At 38.7% G+C, this 25,341-nt stretch overlaps 2 protein-coding genes across 3 annotated transcripts; one reads left to right on the forward strand and one right to left on the reverse strand.

Moving 5' to 3' along the window:
• Positions 1-5,126, forward strand: zgc:91910 (uncharacterized protein LOC445276 homolog). Of its 2 annotated transcripts, none has more exons than XM_042011775.1 (4): positions 1-62; positions 1,831-1,981; positions 2,530-2,652; positions 4,120-5,126. In XM_042011775.1, exons 2-3 carry the CDS (start codon positions 1,847-1,849, stop codon positions 2,623-2,625), a joined length of 231 nt encoding a protein of 76 aa, XP_041867709.1. In that variant the 5' UTR covers positions 1-62; positions 1,831-1,846; the 3' UTR covers positions 2,626-2,652; positions 4,120-5,126. The 2 variants fall into 2 exon arrangements, with proteins under 2 accessions (XP_041867709.1, XP_041867710.1); XM_042011776.1 differs by having other exon boundaries at positions 1-58.
• On the reverse strand, positions 4,863-25,008 carry bmp8a (bone morphogenetic protein 8a). The gene is made up of 7 exons (XM_042011773.1): positions 23,947-25,008; positions 17,961-18,153; positions 17,690-17,838; positions 17,418-17,597; positions 17,175-17,254; positions 16,773-16,883; positions 4,863-7,772 (listed from the first exon to the last, which is right to left on the reverse strand). Exons 1-7 carry the CDS (start codon positions 24,398-24,400, stop codon positions 7,623-7,625), a joined length of 1,317 nt encoding a protein of 438 aa, XP_041867707.1. The 5' UTR covers positions 24,401-25,008; the 3' UTR covers positions 4,863-7,622.
• Between the last annotated feature and the right edge of the window lie 333 nt (positions 25,009-25,341).

The raw sequence follows: 25,341 nt of genomic DNA on the forward strand, positions 1-25,341 counted from the left end.
AAAACTTCTGGCATAAAAAAAAGAGAACGACAAAGGAGCGAGGGCAGAGTCGAATCTCGTAGGTAAATTTGTCTAACAACAAATTATTTCTCACAGTTAAACAACTGAAACCTGATTTGGTGTTATTTGATATTAATCTGTACAATAAACATTTAAATTATTACTGCAACAATACCTTGTTAACCACCAATTTGAAGTCACATGTAGCTTTAGCTTCGACTGCTAGGAGCGTTAGCAAGGCGGCGCCGGGTGATGAGAGGCCTTTCCAGACGATGTAGTTAGCTTTTATCCAACCTGTTGTTTAAAGAAACCTTTACGTATGAACAACATAAATTACTGCGCTTAGAGTTATTGTAGTTATCAATTTAATACTCTCAGATTGTTAAACTAGACCGGTCGTTGCTGCGCCGGTTAAATCGTCAGGAGCTAACTGAAGCTAGCTGATGTTGGTTTAAGTGGTTTTATGTAACGCGTTATGGGTCTTAAGATTTGAGTTTGTGTGAGAAGTATTTTTGTGTTAAAATTCCTGTTAAACAAGTAAACTAGAAATATATTAAAGCTTTATGTAATGACATTGGTTGGATTGAACGTACTTGATAAGAATATACCATAATAAATAATATGCTTTCCTCATATGTTCTGAGTTCAGTCATTCGTGTTTTTTAGGTTGATAAATGTAACACAGGTAAATGCAGCTATCCCATCAAGATTATAATCAGTATAATTTGCCAAAGTTCAGGGTTTGAAGTCCTGATTCAGTTGTTTTGCATTGTTAAGGCTGTAGTGTTTTTACTGTTGTTTACTTCAATTAGTTTAGCTTACTATTATATCGAGTTCCCAGTTTTACGCCAATGAGTAGTTTACTTTTTTTAAATGTCAGGTTTATTGCAGGGAACTTGGTGTAATTGAAGTCTGCTAAACAAGCTATAAACCAAGTGTGAGTTAACATGCTGAGATGGCTGTGTACTTTGCAGTATTGAGACTACACTTAAACGGCTTCACACAAGTCAGTTTTATTTATCCATCTGAAATATTTCCAAAGCTTTTATTATGGAAACAGAAGTTTAGGTGTTCAACCATTTTTCCAACACGAACCTGCTGACTTAAGTTAAAGTGGTGGTTTTCAAAGTGTTAAATGGGTCTCTCCAGCAGTGTTTCAAACAGTTTTACAAGAGGAAATGTCACATTAGCTGTCAAAAGAATAGCTTAAATATACACTACTCACAAAAAGTTAGATATATTTGATTTTTTGCATATCAATCTACAAACCTACAATCCATTATAATCTTTATAGGGGAAGTTAATTTGACCCTCTAAACTTTTAAATTCACATGTACATCTCTTCAATAACTCTGCATTTCTTAACATGCTGTTCTTTAACAAGGTAAGTTTCTACCAAAAAAAGAAATTAAAAAGTATGTTTAAACCCTGAATGAACCACTAAATGTTCTGTTCCATGACGGCTTCTGTGTAAACAGTCCTCTTCTTCATCCTGTTTACATTTAGACATCATCAGACCAAGAAGACGCCTAACACACAAGTTAATGATGCATTGACATTTAATGTAGAGGTATAAACAACTGTTCTTAAGTTTTGTTTCAGTAAATAATTTGAGATTAAGGAATTACCATCACATAGTTCTACTGAAATGTCCTACATTCATTATATATCAGGATTTATGCCGTCACTAGTCGGTCTGTTGCCGATTCATCACAAATCATGAATGTTTATATTATTATATGGGGAAGCTGTGATTTAAGGCTGAAGCTTTTCAAGCAGGCGTGTCTTCATATGTCCTTAAAATCTGCAACTCTTGGTTTCCTCCTGCAGGTGGAAGCTAAGGGCCATGGCTCGTGGACAGCAGAAGATTCAGTCCCAGCAGAAAAACGCCAAGAAGGCGGCAGAGAAAAAGAAAGCTCAGGGCGCTGACCAGAAGACCGCTGCCAAGGCCGCACTGGTCCACACCTGCCCTGTCTGCCGGGTCAGTACGAGCCACTGCAGAGAGCTACATACTGGTGTGGTGTAGTTTATAAATATAGATGTCATGATTGCTTAGTTTCAGGATTAATTGGGGTATTGAAAGCCACAATTAATTATTCGGAAAGATGCCTCAATATTGTCAGTTTCCATAAACGATTATGTCTGAACCATAACAGCAAATCAGAGAAACTTTCACATGAAACGAAAACAAAGTTATTTGGTACGTCAGATGAGTCGTCCTGCAGCTATCCCTAATCAGGATTCACCAACTCTGTATTTATTCTATTAAATGCTCTGAATGCTTGACCACCAACCAGCTGTGTTGTTGTAGTAAAACGTGATTCACAGCCCCTCTTCATTTGATTTGATTTATTTATTTATTTTTCCCCCTTCTTTCTAGACCCCTAGACAAAAACCTGTTTGTAAATCTGTAAACTGAGTAATCCGACTGTGGAGACATTTGGATTTATTATGTAATGCAGGTTTGGAAACTTGTCATTTTTTTTCCAGAAATTAGACTGAACTGGTTCTTTATCCTGATTCTTTCAGACACAAATGCCCGACCCAAAAACCTTCAAGCAGCACTTTGAGAGCAAACATCCCAAGTCCCCCATGCCTCCTGAGCTGGCGGACGTTCAGGCATAAAGGACCGCTGACTAGACCTGAACCCTGGTGAGTAGTGTCTGTTATCTTCCTGGGGTTTGTGCTACGAAGCAATTTCAACATATTCAGGGTCTTTTGTTTATTCATTTTTTATTTTCCGACTTTACAAACTCTGATGCAAATACTAAGCACAATGTGGGGTGCTAACCTGGTATATCCACCCAGAGATGCATACTTCTCACAAAAATATAGGATGATAGTTTATTCCAACATAAGAAATATAAACATAAAATGCAGGTAGTTAAACTCCATTAACCCCATAAAACTCTGCTAGATCAACAGCTCCAGAATATTCAATCTGACCCGTCCTACTTTTTTGGGACCCTTCTGGTCTCGGTCTTAAGGCGGATTTATGCTTGCGTGGCGTCTGCGTGCGGTCGGCCACGGCATAGCTGACGCTGGTGAGTTTGCGCTCACACTCAAGCATACCGTGTTGCAGTTTCTCCTCCTAACCTGAAGGTGGCAGCAGGGGTGGTATCGGCCGGTAAACTCACCAGGTCGGAGTTCTTTTGATAGTTCACTTCAGTTTTTGTAAGTATTTCCTGTTTTAAACAACAATGGCGTCCAGTATGGGTCAGTGTCTTTATTTGCTTGTGGAAGAAAACGATCAGTCTCTCATCGTCTTGATCCACTGCTTATTGTTTTAAAAAACAGTGGTTACCACACAAATTCAGCGAGAAGATCCAGATATCCGGCAACATGTGATCCCAAACTGACCAATCACAAGGGAGTACCTCCACGTAACTGTCTGCATTGCAGGGGTGCACGTCAGGTCTGGAAGAGGTGCGCGTCGAGCCTCTGTGGAGCTACACCGAGCCTACGTCGAGCCTACAGCGGTTACGCAGATGCCGCATGACCATAAATCCGCCTTTACCAGTCCAACCCAAAAGAGTGGAGCTTGACACTCTGCAATCCAATGATTGGTCGAATAAGTCATCACTTCCGGTGTGACTCAGCACAAAAAACAAAGCAGCAACGGCTCCATGTTTAAATATGAGGTGGATTTTTTTGCTGTTTAAAGCCATGTGCCAAGAAGAAGACCTGCTGGATGTCCATCGTACTCCTTTGTTTCTGTGTCGCGTTCTTTTTGATAATTTAAGGGTGTCACGCCATTATGACGGCACACTGTACATCTATCACTGTCCAGCTGATAAGCCACCTGGCAGGTGAAGGTACGGGTGGCTGTGGAAATGTAACAGAGGTCAGTGTTTATTGAACCAAACCAGCCCGGACTGGCTGGTGGAAACGTGGCTTTAGTAAAATCATGAGGGGCACGTCTGGCCAAAATGACCCGAAAGCTCCCGATGTAACAAAAAAAAAAAAAGTAAACATCGCCTGAAGTCACCTCTAAGACTCTGATCCTGCTTCGTAGTACAGACCCTGCCACCTCTCATCTGTTATAGTGGAAATAATGATTCATCTTGGAATGTTTTCATTGTTAACACTCAAAGAAAAACCCTGATCTGTTGCTTTCAGATACACAATGACCACGGACTAAACGCTGCGTCACGGCACCTGAAGGACGTTGCCGAACACTGGGAGCTGTTGGTATTCCTGGACAGTGGGCTGGGAAGGCGGGAGGGGGTGGATGTGTTTATGTGCTGTGTCTGTACGTGTGTGTTTGTATAAGAGAAAACAGGAACGGCGGGGCAGACGTACACCAGCAGCCATTTTTTTTTCTTTTTTTTTATATATTTATTGTGTACCTTACTATTCCAGATGGGGGAGGGGGGTTCCCAGAAAACAGAACCAGCAAGGTTGTCAGCTAACACTGAAAACAACGATTCTGTGACTCATGATGGGAAGAGCTGATGTTAAAAAGATCTAACAGGTCGTCTGGAGGAAGAGACGACGCATTCACAACAGGTTTCCTCATTAGTGCACACAGATGTGGCACAGCTGTTTGGCTCAAACGTTACAACTTCAAGCTTTTTGTCCTGTCCAGAGCGGCTTAAAGGATATGCATGAGTAGCAGCCCCTTGAAATGACTAAAACCACCACTGAACCTCAGATTCTTATGGCTGTTTTTAAAAATGAGGGATATTCTCTCCTCAGATATTCAGCCCCTCCCCCCAGAAGAGTCCACGGCTTTGCCTCCTCTGTGCTGCTGCTGCTCCACAGGTGTCCACACTCAGTAACACCTTACAACCGTACCTCACAATACACCACACAGCAACTTTAGCTTTTTCTTCTTAAGATTCTTCCTCGTTCATTTCTGTGTCGTCCTCCTGCAGCAATAATCACAATCCACTTCAGATGAACCAGGACGAGAGGGTTTTTTTTTTTTTGTTTAAAGCAAGCTGCGTTGTCCTCAAATTCATTTGTAGTTTAAAGAAACATGACTTAGCCCCAAGGACTGAGAGTTAAATCATTTAGTATTAACAAAATGGTTTATTCTTTATTAACTGGCAAGAAACTAACCAAATTTGCTTTGTCTTTTTTTCTACCCTTTTTCAATAAACTGAACAATGTATTTAATGTGACTGGTGTTCTTGGTTGACTTTGTTGATGGTATTAGAAAAAAAAGGTTGGTGTTGGCAGGTAGAAGCAGACACTGAAAACATCAAAATTAATCTTTTTCTCTTGTAGGGATATTGGGCCCGTTCCAGAAAGCAGTTTGTTTAAACGCTGAAGTATGTTAAGCCTAAGCTGTAAAAAAAAAAAAAAAAACTCAGAGGTAAGACTTGTCATCAAATGGCACATTTTTGTCGGAGCGAGTTTGGGGTCATGATACCGGATGGATTTAAATGGGACCTTTTCTTTATGACACTGGCAACATAGATTTTAGAAAGACGGTGCATGGAGTCAGGCCAGAAATCAGGATGTTAGGTGAGAGGACATGTAGGTGTTAATGGGATTTACGTTTGTATATCAGCTGGTGTGAACCAGAAATAACAGACGTCCAATCATGGTCTTGGACAGCTTTTATTTCTGTTAGGATTGAACGTAAACAAAACGGTTTATTTTATCCACCAGCATATTAACCCACATGCTACAGTTTTAATAAAGTTAAGTACCAGTGGATTCCACATTAACTCAGGCAGCAGTTTTCTCCCATGATGCCTCTCTGCTTAACAGCAGCATTCCTTTGTTTTCCTCAGAACCCCTCTTCATATTCCTCATACGCTTGTATGAGAATCTCTTTCTCCAGTGGGGTTAAACAACTAGCAACCTTTGTCAGCAGTTGCCATGGTGAATCCAGTTAATCATGTTTCTAACTCTGGGTAAAGATACTCGGAGTTGATTTACCCGAGTCAAACCAGAAACAGACTCAGTTCACTCAGTTTCTTTCAGTTGAACCTGCTTTCTGGTACGAGCGCAGCAGCTTTATAAACTTTCAGTTTACAGCTGGATATTAAAAAAAAAAGCAGCAGTTAGTGACATCTAGTGGTGACGTTGGAGATGACACCCATCTTAAACACTACACCCACTGTTGACAAATAAGCATCTAAATCCGTTCTGCTTAGTTTCCTGTTAAAGAAAAGGACTAACTTCGGGACCCAAGACCTTTATTCTTTATTCTTTCTGTCTTCATCTGCAGCGGAGATGTCCAGTGTCGTCCACCAATATATTAACCCGCAGCTCCGTTCTGCAGGCTTTGATGTTTCCCTGCTGATTCAAATTAAATGGATCCCAACAAGTGATCAGGTTCTGCAGAAACCTGTTACTCATTAATCTGACCCAGGTGTGTTGAAGCAGGAAGTATCTAAAACCTGCAGGACAGCAACCACTGAGGGCCGACGCTGGACACCCCGATTTACAGGAAATATGATCCTTCAATCCTTCAGTGTTTCCTCAAATTTCATAGTTATGTTAAACCACTGCTGAACGGTACCCTTCCTCTCTTTTTAATTTTTTTTTTTTTTGGGAGGGGGGGCAGTAATTACCTTCTTGAATAATTACAAATAGAACATTTTATATAATTATTTCTTATAGATCTTTATTGTTACTGTAAGCATAATGGCAATTGTAGAAAATCACAATCATTTGTCAGCTTTTCCGAATTACTTTTGTACAGATTTAATTTAAATATATGAAAGCAGTGGATTCAGAGGTTAGGCCAAATAAAATGTACACAAATTGGATTATTTACAATTAATTTTAAATACGACTGAAGCACATACATTTAGATTCACTGAATACAGTTAATCTCTGTAATTCTAGCATTTTCTTCTTTCCGAACAAGGCACCATGAGAGGCCTCTGGATCCACCTCAGTTTTATTTTACTTTTTCAGAACTGAAAGCTGTCGATAAAGATGTTTTATCATAAAGTGAAGTAAGACTAACCTTCGGTACATTATTATAAACATAAATATCCCTTTTCAACCCCAGCTGTTGGTTAAAAAGGGGTATTTAGACAGAAAGAAGAGCTGTACAGTTACCAGCACTGTGGTAACCGCTCATATCAGGAGTCTATGCGACCTGAAACAGATTCAATGTAGATTGAGTCTGTCTAAACCAACGGGGAACAGTTCCAACCAGAGTTGAACCTTTTTAATTGTCTTAAGTTCAAGTAGCAGCGTATCAAAATGAGCTTATTCCCTTGTTTTGTTTTGTTTTTTTGTTTTTTTTGTGCTGGTGTTTATTCTACACTCCTGCTACTCATTCTCTTTGAAGGTGATTTTTTCAAATTAAAAACCAAATGCAACTCATCACTCGTCTGATTTTGTGCCTGATTTTTACTATATTTAAAACACTGGGCCCACTAAGTTAATGATAACTGGATCATATCTATAACCTCATGACATGGATCTTTGACCTGTAGAGAAGTTAACTGGTTCCAGAGTTGAACCTCTCCTGAACGTGCACCTGGTTCTAGTTTACCAAAAACAGGGGTGACGAGCTGTTGATCCGACCTTAAACACAAGAGATATCCAACTCACTGCAAAGCCCTTAAGAGTTCATGTCCTGAAAGCTAAATCATCCACAGGCATTTTTAGTGTAAACTGGAGTCTGGATGGCAGATGCTTGTCTCGTCTCATAGGCACCCGCAAGTCTTAACCACCATGTTGCGATGCTTTTTGAGGATGACGTTGTTGTTGTCGTCATAGAACAGGACGGAGATGGGGCTGAGCTTCGTGGGAGCGCAGCAGGCCTTTGGGACCTCTTGAGGCTTCAGGAGATGGACCTGCCGGAACAGAGAGGACACAGTCCATATTTATTCTGTACTGAGAAGTGAAACTGTCCACACGTCTCCAAAGAAACAGATTATTGAACCTCATGCTTATTTTGCTGTTTGACATGTTTTGTTCTGCTTAGAAGTGGTGTCATATCTTGTAAAGAAATAGAGAGAAGTTCACATCTTTCATAAGTGTAGAGGAAAAATATTGCACGTGTGCATGTATGGATACACATATATGCATGTATGAATTAATACACATGTGTAAGTATGTCTAAATACACATATGTATGTATGTATGCAGTCCTCTACGTATGAATACACATGTATGCATGTATGAATACACGTATTTATGCATGTTTGTGTTAATGCATGTATGTACATATGTCTATATGTGTGCTTGTCTGTATAAATGTGTCAATACACATCTATGCATGCATACACATATATATATATATATATGTATATATATATATATATACAGACATACATGCACATAACTACATGCATATATCTACATACATACATGTGTGTACCTGCGTATACATACATACATGTGTGTACCTGCATACATATATACATACATGTGTATACATACATACATACATGCATGTGTATACATACATATATACATACATGTGTATACATACATATATACATGCATACATACATACATACGTGTACATACATGCATACGTACATACATACATACATACATACATACATGTGTATAAATACATACATGCATGTGTATACATACATATATACAAACATGTGTATACATACATATATACATACATGTCTATACATACATACATACATGTGTATACATACATACATACATGTGAATACATACATACATACATGTGAATACATACATACATATGTATACATACATACATACATACGTACATGTGTATACATACCTGTGTATACATACATACATACGTACATGTGTATACATACATACATACATACATACGTACATGTGTATACATACATACATACATACATACATACATGTGTATACATACATACATACATACAGGCATACATACATACATACGTATACATACATACATGTGTATACATACATACATACATACATACAGGCATACATACATACATGTGTATACATACATACATACATGTGAATACATACATACATGTGTATACATACATACGTACATGTGTATACATACCTGTGTATACATACATACATACGTACATGTGTATACATACATACATACATACATACGTACATGTGTATACATACATACATACATACATACATACATACATACATGTGTATACATACATACATACATACAGGCATACATACATACATACGTATACATACATACATGCATACATGTGAATACATACATACATATGTATACATACATATATACATACATACGTACATGTGTATACATACATGTGTATACATACATACATACATTTGTATACATACATACATATATAGATACATGTGTATACATACATACATACATACATACATACATACATGTGTATACATACATACATACATGTGTAAACATACATACAATCATACATACATACATGTGTACACATACATACATACGTACATGTGTATACATACATGTGCATACATACATACATACATACATACATGTGTATACATACATACATGCATGTGCATACATACATACATACATGTGTATACATACATACATACATACATGCATACATACATACATACGTATACATACATATATGCATACATGTGAATACATACATACATATGTACACATACATACATACATACGTACATGTGTATACATACATGTGTATATATATATACATACATACATTTGTATACATACATATATACATACATGTGTATACATACATACATACATGTGCATACATACATACATACATGCATACATGTGTATAAATACATACATACATGCATATGTATACATACATATATACATACATACATACATACATACGTGTACATACATGTGTACATGTGTATACATACATACATATGTATACATACATACATACATACATACATACATGTCTATACATACATACATACATACATACGTACATGTGTATACATACATACATACATACGTACATGTGTATACATACATGTGTATACATACATGTGTATACATACATACATACATACATACATACATACATGCATACATGTGAATACATACATACATATGTATAAATACATACATACATATGTACATGTGTATACATACATGTGTATATATACATACATGCATTTGCATACATACATACATATATACATACATGTGTATACATACATGTGTATAAATACATACATACATACATGTAAATACATTCATACATGTGTATACATATATACATATATACATGCATACATACATACATACGTATACATATATACATGCATACATACCTACATATTTATACATACATACATGCATACATGTGTATACATACATACATATGTATACATGCATACATATGTATACATGCATACATACATACATACATGTGTATATATACATACATACATGTGTATACATACATATGTATACATGCATACATACATACATACGTATACATACATAGATACATGTGTATACATACATACATACATACATGCATGCATACATACGTATACATACATACATGCATACATACATACATACGTATAAATACATACATGCATACATACATACATACGTATACATACATACATACGTATACATACATACATGCGTATACATACATACATGCATGTGCATACATACATACATGTGTAGACATACATGTGTATAAATACATACATGCATGTGTATACATACATACATGCATGTGCATACATACATACATGCATGTGCATACATACATACATACATACATACATGTGTATACATACATACATGCATACATACATACATACGTATACATACATACATGCATACATACGCATACATACATACATGCATGCATGTGTATACATACATACATACATACATACATGCATGCATACATACATACATACGTATACATACATACGTATACATACATACAAGCATACATGTGTATACATACATACATATGTATACATACATACATACATACATACATACATACATACATACATGTGTATACATACATACATACATACATACATACATACATGTGTATAAATACATACATACATGCATGTGTATACATACATACATACATACATACATGCATGCATACATACATACATACATACGTATACATACATACGTATACATACATACAAGCATACATGTGTATACATACATACATATGTATACATACATACATACATACATACATACATACATGTGTATACATACATACATACATACATACATACATGTGTATAAATACATACATACATGCATGTGTATACATACATATATACAAACATGTGTATACATACATATATACATACATGTCTATACATACATACATACATGTGTATACATACATACATACATGTGAATACATACATACATATGTATACATACATACATACGTACATGTGTATACATACCTGTGTATACATACATACATACGTACATGTGTATACATACATACATACATACATACGTACATGTGTATACATACATACATACATACATACATACATACATACATACATACATACATACATGTGTATACATACATACATACATACAGGCATACATACATACATACGTATACATACATACATGTGTATACATACATACATACATACAGGCATACATACATACATACATACAGGCATACATACATACATGTGTATACATACATACATACATGTGAATACATACATACATACGTATACATACATACGTATACATACATACAAGCATACATGTGTATACATACATACATACATGTGTATACATACATACATACATGTGAATACATACATACATATGTATACATACATACATACGTACATGTGTATACATACCTGTGTATACATACATACATACGTACATGTGTATACATACATACATACATGTGTATACATACATACATACATACATGCATACATACATACATACATACATACATACATACACACACACACACACACACACACACACACACACACACACACACACACACACACACACACACATACATACATACATACATACATACATACATACATACATGTGTAGACATGCATGTGTATACATACATACATACATGCATGTGCATACATACATACATACATGTGTAGACATACATGTGTATACATACATACATGCATGTGCATACATACATACATACATACATACATACATACATGTGTATACATACATACATGCATACATACATACGTATACATACATACATGCATACATACGTATACATACATACATACATACATACATACATACATACGTACGTATACATACATACATGCATACATACATAAGTATACATACATACAAGCATACATGTGTATACATACATACATATGGATACATACATACATACATACATACATACATGTGTATACATACATACATGTGTAGACATACATGTGTATACATACATACATGCATGTGCATACATACATACATGCATGTGCATACATACATACATGCATGTGCATACATACATACATACATACATACATACATGTGTATACATACATACATGCATACATACATACATACGTATACATACATACATGCATACATACGTATACATACATACATGCATACATGTGTATACATACATACATACATACATACATGCATGCATACATACATACATACATACATACATACATACATACATGCATGCATACATACATACATACATACGTATACATACATACATGCATACATACATAAGTATACATACATACAAGCATACATGTGTATACATACATACATATGGATACATACATACATACATACATACATGTGTATACATACATACATACATGCGTATACATACATACATACATGCGTATACATACATACATGCATGTGCATACATACATACATACATACATACATGTGTAGACATGCATGTGTATACATACATACATACATGCATGTGCATATATACATACATATATGCATGTGTATACATACATACATGCATGCATACATACATACATACATACATACATACGTATACATACATACATGCATACATACATGCATACATACATACATACGTATACATACATACATGCACACATGTGTATACATACATACATGCATACATACATGTGTATACATACATACATACATGCATACATACATGCATACATACATACATACGTATACATACATACATACATGCATACATACGTATACATGCATACATGTGTATACATACATACATACATACATACATACATACATACATGTGTATACATACATACATACATACATACATACATACATGTGCATACATGCATACATACATGTGCATACATGCATACATACATACATACTTACATGTGCATACATGCATACATACATAAATACATACATACATGTGCATACATGTATACATACATACATGTGCATACATGCATACATACATACATGTGCATACATACATACATACATACATACATGTGCATACATGCATGCATACATACATACATACATGTGCATACATGCATACATACGTACATACATACATACATGTTTATATTCAACATACATATGTGTGTTATTACAGACATACATACATACATGTGTATATTTAAAATGTATATGTTTGTTATTACAGACATACACGCATACATACACACACGCATACACACATACATACATACGTGTATGCATACAGCAGTGTCTTAGCCACAACATGAAAATGCAGATGGGAGCAAAAACAGCCAAGCACAACCATATCAAGTTACACCAAAGGGGATGTTTGATGGAACTATAGTACATCCAATGCAAAATATGTCAACCTCTCCCATTTGACAACAGAACAGCAGCACAAGGTGAGACAGATGCTGAGGGAGGAGAGTGAGGTTTTTGCTCAGAATGACTGGGATACTGGATGCATTCCTGATCTTCAGATGACAATACTTCTTAAGGATGACACCCCAGTTACAAAAACATGCAATGCTATCCCTCGTCATCGTTATCAAGAAGTGAAAAAGCACATATAAGATCTACTGAGCAGAGGATGGATCCAGAAATCCACATCTTCATACTCATCACCAACAGTGGTTATAAGAAAAAAAAAAGATTCTTTTATTCGACTCTGTTGATTATCAACAGCTCAATGAAAAGACACCCCATCCCAAGAATTCAAGAAATCTTGGAGAACCTGGGAGAAAACTCTTGGTTCACTGTGCTTGATCAAGGAAAAGCTTATATACATACATTCATGTGTAAGCATACCACATCAGGGCTTTGTCAGCAAGGAAAGATACAGCTTTCGTCACACCCTGGGTATTATATGAGTTGCTCAGGATCCCCTTTGGACTGACAAATGCCCCAGCTTTCCAGCGGTATATGGGGGGGCTGCCTTGGAGACATGAGGGATGAGATATGTGTACTCTACCTTGATGAGGTCTTAGTTTTCAGTAAAGATTTTGACAGCGATATTGACAACGTGAGGAAGGTATTGAAGAAATAAAAATGCTGTGGGATAAAACTCAGACCAAAAAAACGTGACTTCTTCAAAAGAGAAGTATGTTTTGTTGGTTGTGTCATCTCAGAGGAGGGATACAGGATAAACACAAAAGAAGTAGAAGCGGTTCAAGCACTGAAAAAAATAAAACCAAAGAGGTTAGACCTCTGGTCAGCTTCCTGGGCTACTACAGATCATTCACTGATTTTTCAAGAATTGCTAAGCTGCTTTATGAACTGCTGTCCCACCCAAAAATCGAGAGGTAAAAGACCACGAGGGGCCGAAGCTGCCACTCCCCCCAGCTTTCCCCATTTCAGCCTACTGAGTGGACACCATCAAACCAGAAAGTGTTGGAGAGATGGATTGACACACTCTCAGATCCCCAATAGTGGCATAACCTGACCTTGAAAAACCATTTGTGTTAAGCCTGGTACACACAAGGATTTTGGGTTGTTTTTGTCCCGATTTTGCCTCTTCCCGACCTCGGACAGCAAACGCCTGACCATCGCGAGATTTCCCTGTACAAGCATCATTTGGTCTGTGGTGTGTTACGAGCCGATTTGTCCCGATAATCCGCTCCGAAACAAGTCGTAGCTGACAACTGGGAATATTAAACATGTTCAATATTTCAGAGACGATTTCTGAGGAACGACTCATTCATTGTGACTGCATGGTTGGTGACGTGGTATGGAATGTAGCCAATCAGAGAGCGTGTTGGCTGGGGAACAAGGAAGTAAATAAAGTCCGTGTTCACGCCGTCTCCAGTCTGTTATTTTTTTCATTTCTGTATTTGTCTGTAAACAATAGTCCCAAGACCACCATCATTCCCTCGTCCTGTATATCCTCTTCCATGCTGTGTGCTGTGTTTGCCGGTTGTTGCTATGTTACTTCTTCTTTGTTTTTTGCTGTTGCTATGTTTCTTCTTCAACGTTTTGACGTTTGTCCGGTTCGGAGGACCAGATTGTAGATGAGTAGCTGGACAGCACCGTCATGTGTGTTGTTTTGTGATTACATTTTTGGTGCACACCAAACACAGTACGATCAAAACTGATTTTTTTTATCTTCACGTGTGAGATCTCGACCAGATAAAAAATCTCATAAGATTAAAAAAATCGTGTGTGTACCAGGCCTTACATGTTGATGCATTAGAGGAGGGTCTGTCTCATATCAGCGCCAAGGGGACACACTGAGTGACAGGATATGGATCACGAACACTCACTACAGAGAAAAATTACAAACTGGAATTTCTAGCTTTCAAGTGGGCTGTGACAGAGCTGTTCCCTGATCATCTTTTCCATGCTCCTCACTTCACTGTGTACAGTGACAACAGCCCTCTGACATATGTAATGAGGACGGCCAAACTAAATGGTGTGGGTCATCGTTGGGTGTTGGAGTTAGCAGATTTCTGCTTCACTCTAAAGTACAGACCAGGAGCTGTCAGCCATGATGCAGACTTCTCACCTCGTCAGCCAGCAGACATAGAAGCTCTAACGAGAGGATGTACAGAGGAGTGTAAACCAGACAACATTACCACAGACAAAGAGACTGACAGCACAAAACAGAGGTGAGACTGACCATCAGCCATCACCTCCAATGTCGACACATTACCGAGCTGACCACTACACTCAGTATGTGTCTACATACATACGTGTCATTCATATATACACACACACACACACACACACACACACACACACACACACACACACACACGTATGCAAGTGTCTATACACATAACATACATAAACACATACACATGTATATCTAGCCAGCAGTATAAAGCCAGATGTTTATCACTATTTTATAACTACATTCAGTTTAGAGACAGAAATTAGTCATATTGTGCAAAATTTGGGGGGGAGGCTGCTTTGTGTGTGTGTGTGTGTGTGTGTGTGCATGCAACTGTGTGAAAGACAATGTTTTTTTTTGTCATGTCATCTATTTTGATGGGTGTAAAGGCTTGTTTTATTTTTAATGTGCATGAATTGCTTTTTTTTTCATCATGTTAAGCACTTTTTTTGCCTTCAGCATGAAAAGCTCTTTATAAAGTTTCAATTTGATATAACATAAATACATTCATGTTTATTAATACATATGTAAATATGTATTAAGACATGTGTGAACACATTCGTAAATACACAAAGGCATGTGTATTAATAATAATCATTAATAATAATCATTAATAATTTGTGTACACTGTTTGTAGATAGATAAATAAGGTAGACTGCTTCAACAGGAACAGAAGACTAAACTGTCACATGCAGCTTATATTTCAGTCTTTAACTGTGTGAGATGAGCGAAGCGTTTCACGAGCAGCATCGTGTTTGTTGCTGCACTCACCACTTGCTGGATGAGGGCATGGTTGGTGGCATTCATGCAGGAACCCAGAGGGTAAAAACATTCTCCATCACAGTAGTACGCCGAGTATCCAGGTGGGGCCAAAACCCAGTCCTGAGTAACATGAAAACGTTTTAGGCCAGGATGCAGAGGCACAGCCTCAAGTTTCATTTAATCCTCAAAGCAAATCGAATCACTTCTGTCTCCTGAAACTAATCTGAGTTTTATGCATCTGGCATCAAACATTCAAACAACATGCTGTAAGGAGGAAAAAACTGGAGACCATGTTTTCTTTTCTCAAAAAAAAATAAAAACACATTTATAATAAATTTTATTTAACCAGAAGCTGATGAAACAAGTCGAGCACCAAAGCAAGTGAGGAGAGAAACAAAATGCTGAAGTCACCTTCCATCCCAGATCACTGAAGCTGACGTAAAGCTCGTGCTTCTTACACGGCTGACCTCCACTGTTTGCTGTCTTCCGATCTGAACACATGAGACATACAAGTTTAATAAAATCTAATATTTTAGGGAAACTGAATTTTTTTAGATACAGAAATGTGTTTCTTGAGAACTCTGATTATACCACATGAATTAAGGTTCAAAGCCCCAGACTGTGAAAACTATTTGTGCCTCTGTTGAACCTAACTGTGGAAGTTGGGGACGGGGAGGTCATATTTAGGCTTCCTCTTTCTGGGATGTGGCTTGACAGCTCGCGGCGGCCGACACGGGACCTGACTCTCCCTGAAGAAGGTCACCATGAAGGGCTGCTTGGAGCGAGGACCCCTGCGACCCACCAATCCGATCCAGCTGGCAGATAAAGAGCGGTCTGAAGGAGAAAAAAGCCACATAAGAAACTTGATTTCACATCACAGGAAAACACAATGAGAGCACAGTTCAGTGATTCAGCAGCACGCTCACCTTCCTCAGTCTCCACATACAGACGTATCCCCAGGTTGCTGCGAGGGTGGAGGAGCCAGTGGTTGGAGGCCGAGGTGACGTCAAAGGCCAGCCAGCCCTCCTGTCCTGCGGGAACTGACTGCATGTCCAGCAGCACAAGCTCCGGCTCTCTGGAGGAAAAACAAAATTAATGCAATTGATGCATATCAGATGCATTATAAACCAAGATTTTACCAACATTCCTAACAGCCAGAAGAGATAAAACACAAGATAAAAGGAAGTTTTAAGAAACCTGCGTCTGTTCTCTCGCTGGATCTCATAGACAGAGATGTGCAGAGTTCGGTTCGCCCTCTGGCCCACCGTCAGCGTCTTATAGATCCGAAACTCTGCTGCCGTCACCGTCTCACCCTGAGGGAGGGGGGTCAGGTCAAAACGAAACTCCTTCCAGTATGGACGAGGCTGCAGGAGGTCATGCTCCTGCTCCACTGCACACACACACACAGATTTCTGAGCATGAAAACAGCAGAACACCTTCAAATGTGGTCAGTTTGCATGATCTGAGATCAGATACTAAATGCATGATTAAAAAGTTAAGCAACAACCCCGAGCTCATCATGGAGATAAACTGATAAAAAAAAAAAACATTAAGAGCATTAAAGCAGCCAAATGGCAGGAGTTCACAGGAAAAACCCACTTTTTTCCCTCAATTTCATCAACAAAAGCAGCAATAATCTTCAAAGGCAGCAACTTTTTATGGCTGCCTGTAATCTGATTGGGAAAACTTTGGTTCACAGCACAGAGGAACTGAAGCTGAGCGAGGAAGAGGAGCAGCATTGTGAAGGTGTGGAAGTGATGAGAGCGGCGGGAGATGAGTCAGTCAAAGACCACAGTAGAAGAACAGTGAAGAAAGATGAATCCTCACTTCACAGCGTGAAACAAAATCAAAGCTGAATGACAAAAAATGTCAAATTAAAAAGTTTTTGTGCTTTTAAATTATTCAAATGATTTTCTCATTACGTGTTAAAAACTGTTTCTACTGATCACTTTACTTAAATAACCATTTATTAGATGAACCGTTTATACCTATTTTCAGTGGGTCCACATGGCAGCTGCCATGTTTGTGCCACCATTTTTACTACAGTGTCTCTGAATGGACAAACAACTCTGTGTGAGAAGTGAGAATCCTCTTTTAAAACTGGAGCACCAGCTTTTTTTGATAGGAGGTAGGGCACCGTTTGGGATAAGTAACGCCTTAAAAGGACCATAGAAGAAGACAGTACACATGTTCACAATGAAGTAGTTATCTGTAGTGCAGCCATTGCTGCACCTGAGGATCCACTCACACATGTTCACTTTATGACTGGAAGAATTTTGGCCACTGGTAGCCACTGTCCAGTCACACCTACGCTACACCAATCTTTACCACTAGATGTCAGTAATTTATACAGAATGTACAAATTACTGACTGAATTAAGCTCTCTAACTATATGAACTGCCGATGTTAGTAATTTTAACCACGTACGACAAGAGTAAGAGTAATGAGTAATTTCATATGTTATCATCTGGTACTTACTGGGTCCAGCATCAATACCTCAGTTTAACAAGACATATTACACTACTTAGTCATTGGTTACTGAACAAAATGTAAACCAAACTGCAGAAACAGTGTGTGAAAAAAGAAATCCACCCTTACTGCTTTCATAGGGAATTAGGAGTGTGAGTAGCAGCCAGGTGCTGCTGATCAATGCACTGATTAGATCAGTGGTGCCAAAGACCGGTCCTGGAAAGCTGCTATCCTGCAACTTTTCTATTCGCCCTACTCCGACACACCTGAATCAAATGAATGGCTCGTTAGCAGGCCTCTGATACTTAGAAAAAAACAGAACAAGAGTGTCTTGTTTGGAAGGGCTGCAGGAGAAAGCCTCTTCTCTCTTAACAGAACATGGCCGCATGGCTTAGGTTGGCAAAGCTGCATCTGAACAAACCACAAGACTTCTGAGAGACCAGACCGAAGTAGAGAAAACCAAACACAGCATGTCAGCACAGACACCTCATATCAGCTATCAACACAGTGGTGGAGGGTTGATGATCTGGACACCTTGCAGTCACTGAGTGGACCGTAATCTCCTCTGGATACCAAAGTATTCTAGAGCTTGGCAGAAACTGTCTCATGCAGCAGGACAATGATCCCAAACACAGCAGCAGGTCTACAACAGAATGTCTGAAAGAGAAAAGAATCAAGATGTAGACATGATCCAGTCCATCCAGACCTCAGCCGGGTTAAAATGCTGCGATGGGACCTTCAGATGCTGCAAACCTTAATGAACTGAAGCAACATTATAAAATAAAATTCCTCCTTAACCATGGGAGGCACTGATAACATTCAGAAAACTATTACTTCAGGTTAATGCTGCTTAAGGAGCTTCTGTGACCTTCTAAATCAGGGGTGTCCAGCTCCAGTCCTCAAGGGCCACAGTCCTGTAGGTTTTCGATGTGTCCCTGCTCCAAAACCACCTGATTCAAATTAATGAGTGATTGTGCAAAACCTAATAGGATCCATTATATTTGAGTCAGGTGTGTTGAAGCAGGAAACAATGAAAACCTTCGGGACAGCAGCCCTCGAGGACTGACTTTAGACACCCCTGTTCTAAACTGTGAGGTGGACTTATTTACAACTGTTTCTGTTTTTGGGTTTTCTGTAGTTTTTAAATAAATAATGTCATGGTGTAATCTGCCATGTGAGGTTTGACTAACCTCATTTTAAGAGCTGGTAATACAGTAATGAAACAGAAATGATTTTATGTTTCATAAAAATAAAGAAAACATATAATTCAGATCAGCCAGATGTGCTTTTATTTACCAAAAGAAAACCTAGGAGACATATGCACCACGTTTCATCGTGCAATGAACCACATAAGGTGTAGCTGAGTGGCAGCCTTTCATCACAACTAACAGAACAGACGAGCAGGAGAATCCATACATCAAACAAAGCAGTGTGTGTGTGTGTGTGTGTCCATGTGGAAGCCTCCAAGTACATCAAACAGCCCTAACTTTGGGATTTTGCGTGCACATGCACCATCACACACTCATTAAATATGTGGTAAATAGAGATACTGAGGACAGGATACCCCTGGATGGTTGGGTGTGCTCATATCAGCACACACACACACACACACTCGGTGCAGTAATTAGAGACACTTAGTGCTCTGAACCGCAGCAGCTGCTCAGCACACACACCACTAATTGCAGCCCTTCCTGGTATTTTTAGAGACGCTCCTCCACAGCAGTATTTTCATCCCGTTCGTTGTGTGTCAACGGGGCCTTTAATTCTGTCCAGCTGTGTCTTCCCATGACATATGTAGGAACACACACCATCTCCTGCTTGATGCAGCTAGTTTCTGTTCCACGGTTTCATGTGTTCAGCAGGACTTTCAAAACATTTTAAGCATTTTCTCATCAAATGAAAGCATGTTATCTGAAAGGAAACACGTCTCCACTGTGGGTCACCTTTGTTTACAAAACCTCTGAGCTTCAGAGGATGAGCTTCTGGGACTTTGAAGCGTTGACAGATAAATTTTAGGGTGCAATCTCTTCCCCATAACAAAGCAGAACTTTGAAAGAGGAACCCCTTCATTTGATGGGAGTTTATTAGAGCTCAGAGCTGAGGAAGACGATTCCCACAGAAAACTAAGTGGCGATCAGTGTCCTGAGGAGCAGGAGGAAGGAACACATTGAGAAGAGGATGTTTAATTTTCATGTTCAGATAGGCATCGGCCTGGCTGCTGATGGAAGCACAAACACTCACGCAGGGTCTGAGGAGCCTCATGCAACAGCATTTTTTAAACATTTATATAGTTTGGGATTTAAAGTGTCAGAAAACTGTTCATCCAGAGCCCATGGATGTGAAAGAAAAAGCTTGTTTTGTTAGAGAAACTGTCTTAAATCCAAAGATGCAAAGAACAGAGTTTACTAATCAAAGCTAACTAACATAAATGAGCAGTACAAATGGACACAGAACTGCAGACTGACACATGACCTTACTGACTAGTTGTTAAGTAGCTGGAAAAATTTAAGTCATTTTACTGTGTTTATCTGCTCAACATTATTAAATAAACTCACACTCTGACATGACAAGAGTCACACAAATCCAAGTTTAAAGTTGTATCATCTATCAAGACTGTGAACTGGACACAGTGAGGAAATATTAAGTCCTTAAAGGTCCAGATTTACTATCACTCTGTGTCTGGTGCAAACCCTGTTTTTATGTTAAAAAGTTCCAGCCAGTATTTACTACTAGGTCTAGCATCTGAAAGCTGATCTTTGAACCTGGTCCTGCTGCATATGTATGTATGGGAGCAAGATTTAGGCAAGCCATCCATTGGCTACACCTGCTTATTTAAATGATCCACACAGAACTGCACCATATGTAATACAGAGAAAAGAAGGTTATGTCTTTAGTCCTGCGCTACACAAAATCTACAGGTATTATCAAAAACAATACCACATTTCACACCCTACTTCTGTCAAAGTTTGGAAAGGTCAATCTGAACAAAGCACAAGGTTTCTGTGTCTTTTGGACAGACCAGAGCAAAGTGGAGAAAACCAAACACAGCCCATCGGCACAAACAGCTGATATAAACTGTCAAGCACGGTGGTGGAGGGATGATGATCTGTTCAGGATCTGAACACCCTGCAGTGACCATGTCAGAGAGCTGTGCAGAAACAAATCCTGCACATACAATAAAGAAAAGCTTTACTTCAACTTTCTGCTGCTGTTGGAAACTGTTTCTGTAGTTTGGTTTAAATATGTGTATATTTGATATTATTCATATGAATATAATTTAGTTTTTATTTACACTGAAATGTAAAGTTTGACAGGGTGTTTTCCCACGTGAACAAAGAAGCCATGTGGTTGTTTTTAAGATTCTCAACACAGCAAAAAGATGAACATTTCTGAGTTTTTCTGACTGAAAATGATCTTTAAACTTTTAGAAATGCTGCTCAGAAACCTGTTTCCCCAATGATTACAGACAATTAATAAAACTGATCATTTTACTCCTCCATACATTATATAATGCTTGCCCAGAGGTACAGTTTTATCAATCATAAGGACCATTAACATTTTTCATACTCTTCGTTTGATTATTGAACAGGACAAAACCATGAAGTTAATCCAACTTTTGCTTCTCAGCTCTTGTTTATGGAGCAAATCAACACTCAGTCGACCTGCAGCAGCAGTTTGGTGATTTGTAATATTTTATCCACACTGACAGCAGGTTTAACCCCTAAAACCCCAAGACATTGTTTGCTTTTATGTCTGTTTCTTTTTTCTTTATTTAATTTAATAAAAAAAATGCATGTAGAAGCTCAACATTTTTATGTTTATTTTCAGCCTGTCAGATGAGGCTAAAATTATTTTAAATTAATGTATCAATAATAAGAAAACAGAAATTATTACTAACTAGAACTAACTAGAACTTTGTAGAAATAACACATGGATCAACAGTGACCAAGCCTTTTCTCATCTGCATCATTATCTCAAGTCTCAGCTTTCAGAAGGAAAATATTGGCATTGAAACAAACACACAATAGAAACTATTTACACTTTTTTATCCAGCTGTTTTTTTTTTTTTTTTTTTTTTTTACAGTTATTTATGCTATTTACATCTACTATCCTCATAAAACCAACTTCAGTTCAGCTGGTTTTTGTGTTAAAAACATCTTGGCTTTTTTCCAGCCACACCATTAATTTTCTTCTTTTCAGACACACAAAACTTTCTGCTCACTGCTCCTGATTTAAGCTGATTAATGGACAGTTTGACAATAATTTAGTCATAAAAGAGAGGTCCCTTAGCAACACACAGTGATAGTAATCTTTTATTAATCATGAAAATGTGATAAATAATGGTGGATCACTCTTTGTGGATAGAGTCACTGAAAAAACACTACATTTTGTGGCTGGATTGTAAACCTCCTGGACGGGATATAAAAGCCTGGAAAACTCCAGTAGATCACCTACAGGATAAGCTGCCCATCAATATTTACCCCACAGAGCTGCTGTTCCTGAGAAAAACTGTTGACATTATAAGTAATAACTCAGCCATGTAGAGAAGTTTTATGGGCTGATCACACTGCGTGAGGCGTTTGTGGAAAATGTTGGTAGCTGACAATAAACTGATGTTTTAAAGGTAATTCTCAATATTTCATCTTCTCGTTCACATTTAGTTGAGTGAAACCCCACTTTTCTGTTTATCCATTCATCACCAGTAAGAACTCACCCAGGTTGACGAAGCTCATCACCGTGTCGGCCTCGCTGACCACCGTCCCCAGCGGCGGCGTGTGCGTGCTGAGGATGGGCAGGGCCACGTGGTGGACCTGCGCAGCTCCTCCAAACCTCCCCATCCCGGCTCCGTTCACGATGATTTCATTCCCATCATCCCCGCCGTCGACCGACATGGCGTGGTACAGGTCCAGCATGAAGAGCGGCGCGGAGGAGGGCGGGCGCAGTGGCGGGTGGGGTCGGGGGCGCACCGGCAGGCCCAGGATGCTCAGGATCTCCTTCTGCATCTCCTTCTTCTCGCGGCCGCTGAGCCGCTGGAAGCTGGACTGGACCACGGCTTCGGCCTGCTGGCTCCACAGCAACAGGGACAGCAGGAGCAGCAGGAGGAGAAAGGTGGAGGTGGATCTGGTCCTCAGATGGAAGATCTGCTTGAAAGAGGCGTCTGAAGCCATCGCTGTCGCGTCTTCTTCTCTTCTTCCAGCACAGCTGCTGCAGTTCCGATCCCACAAGCAAACAGATGTGTTTAGAAAAGCTCTGGCTCTGTTTACTGCTTCTGTTTACGCCTCCCTCCCTCTTCCACCTTCTCTAAACTTCAAGAAAAACTTCTATCCTCCACCTCTTCCCCCACTCAGTCACGCAGCAGCAGAAACTGAGATCAGTGTGAGCATAATTACAAGTTCTCTGAGCTGTGTTTTGAATACAGACAAACAATGCCCCTCTGGAAGATTGGCTCCACTCTCTGAAGTCCCAAACGTGGATGACTGGAGACCAATCTCAGTGATGAGCAGGTGCTGCAGGAACTGGAGTGGAAAATAGAGAGATCAGATTTCCTTTGACGTTCACACCTGCAGTGATTCAGTCAAACATCTCCAGAGAATCACTGAACGCTTTTTACGCATCTGTTGGAGGCTGCTTCCCTCCCACACGTCTCCGGGGTTCCAGATGTGTCTCTTAATCCAAACGTATATAAACAGAAACTGTTTCCTGATCCTTAGGAGGGGTGAAATGTTTCTTCCTCTTCTCTGTCCCTGCAGTGTGAACTGTGCAGCGCCCTGAGTGGGTCCTGTGGAGGAATCTTGGCCAGAGTTTCTCCTCCAAGCCTCCGCCTCTCCCCTGCTTCCATCTCATCATCCCCCCTCCCAGTGGTCTCTTTAGTGAGACCTCATCTCTCTCCTACCTCCACCCATCTATCTTTTCATCTCCTCATGACTGCTTCCTTTCATTGCGAGTCAGCGTTGAGTCTGGCAGCCTGATGTTCACTTTGAGGGTAAATTTACCAAGACTTTTTAGTTATTTACAAAAAAACAAGATGCAAAAATCCCCCCAAACTCTCAGTCCTTGAACTCTGTGGCATCAGATTTGGAGTTATTCATTAGTTCAGCCCTGCAGCAGG

This window comes from Melanotaenia boesemani, chromosome 17 (assembly GCF_017639745.1).
Source record: "Melanotaenia boesemani isolate fMelBoe1 chromosome 17, fMelBoe1.pri, whole genome shotgun sequence".
NCBI classification, from domain to species: domain Eukaryota; kingdom Metazoa; phylum Chordata; class Actinopteri; order Atheriniformes; family Melanotaeniidae; genus Melanotaenia; species Melanotaenia boesemani.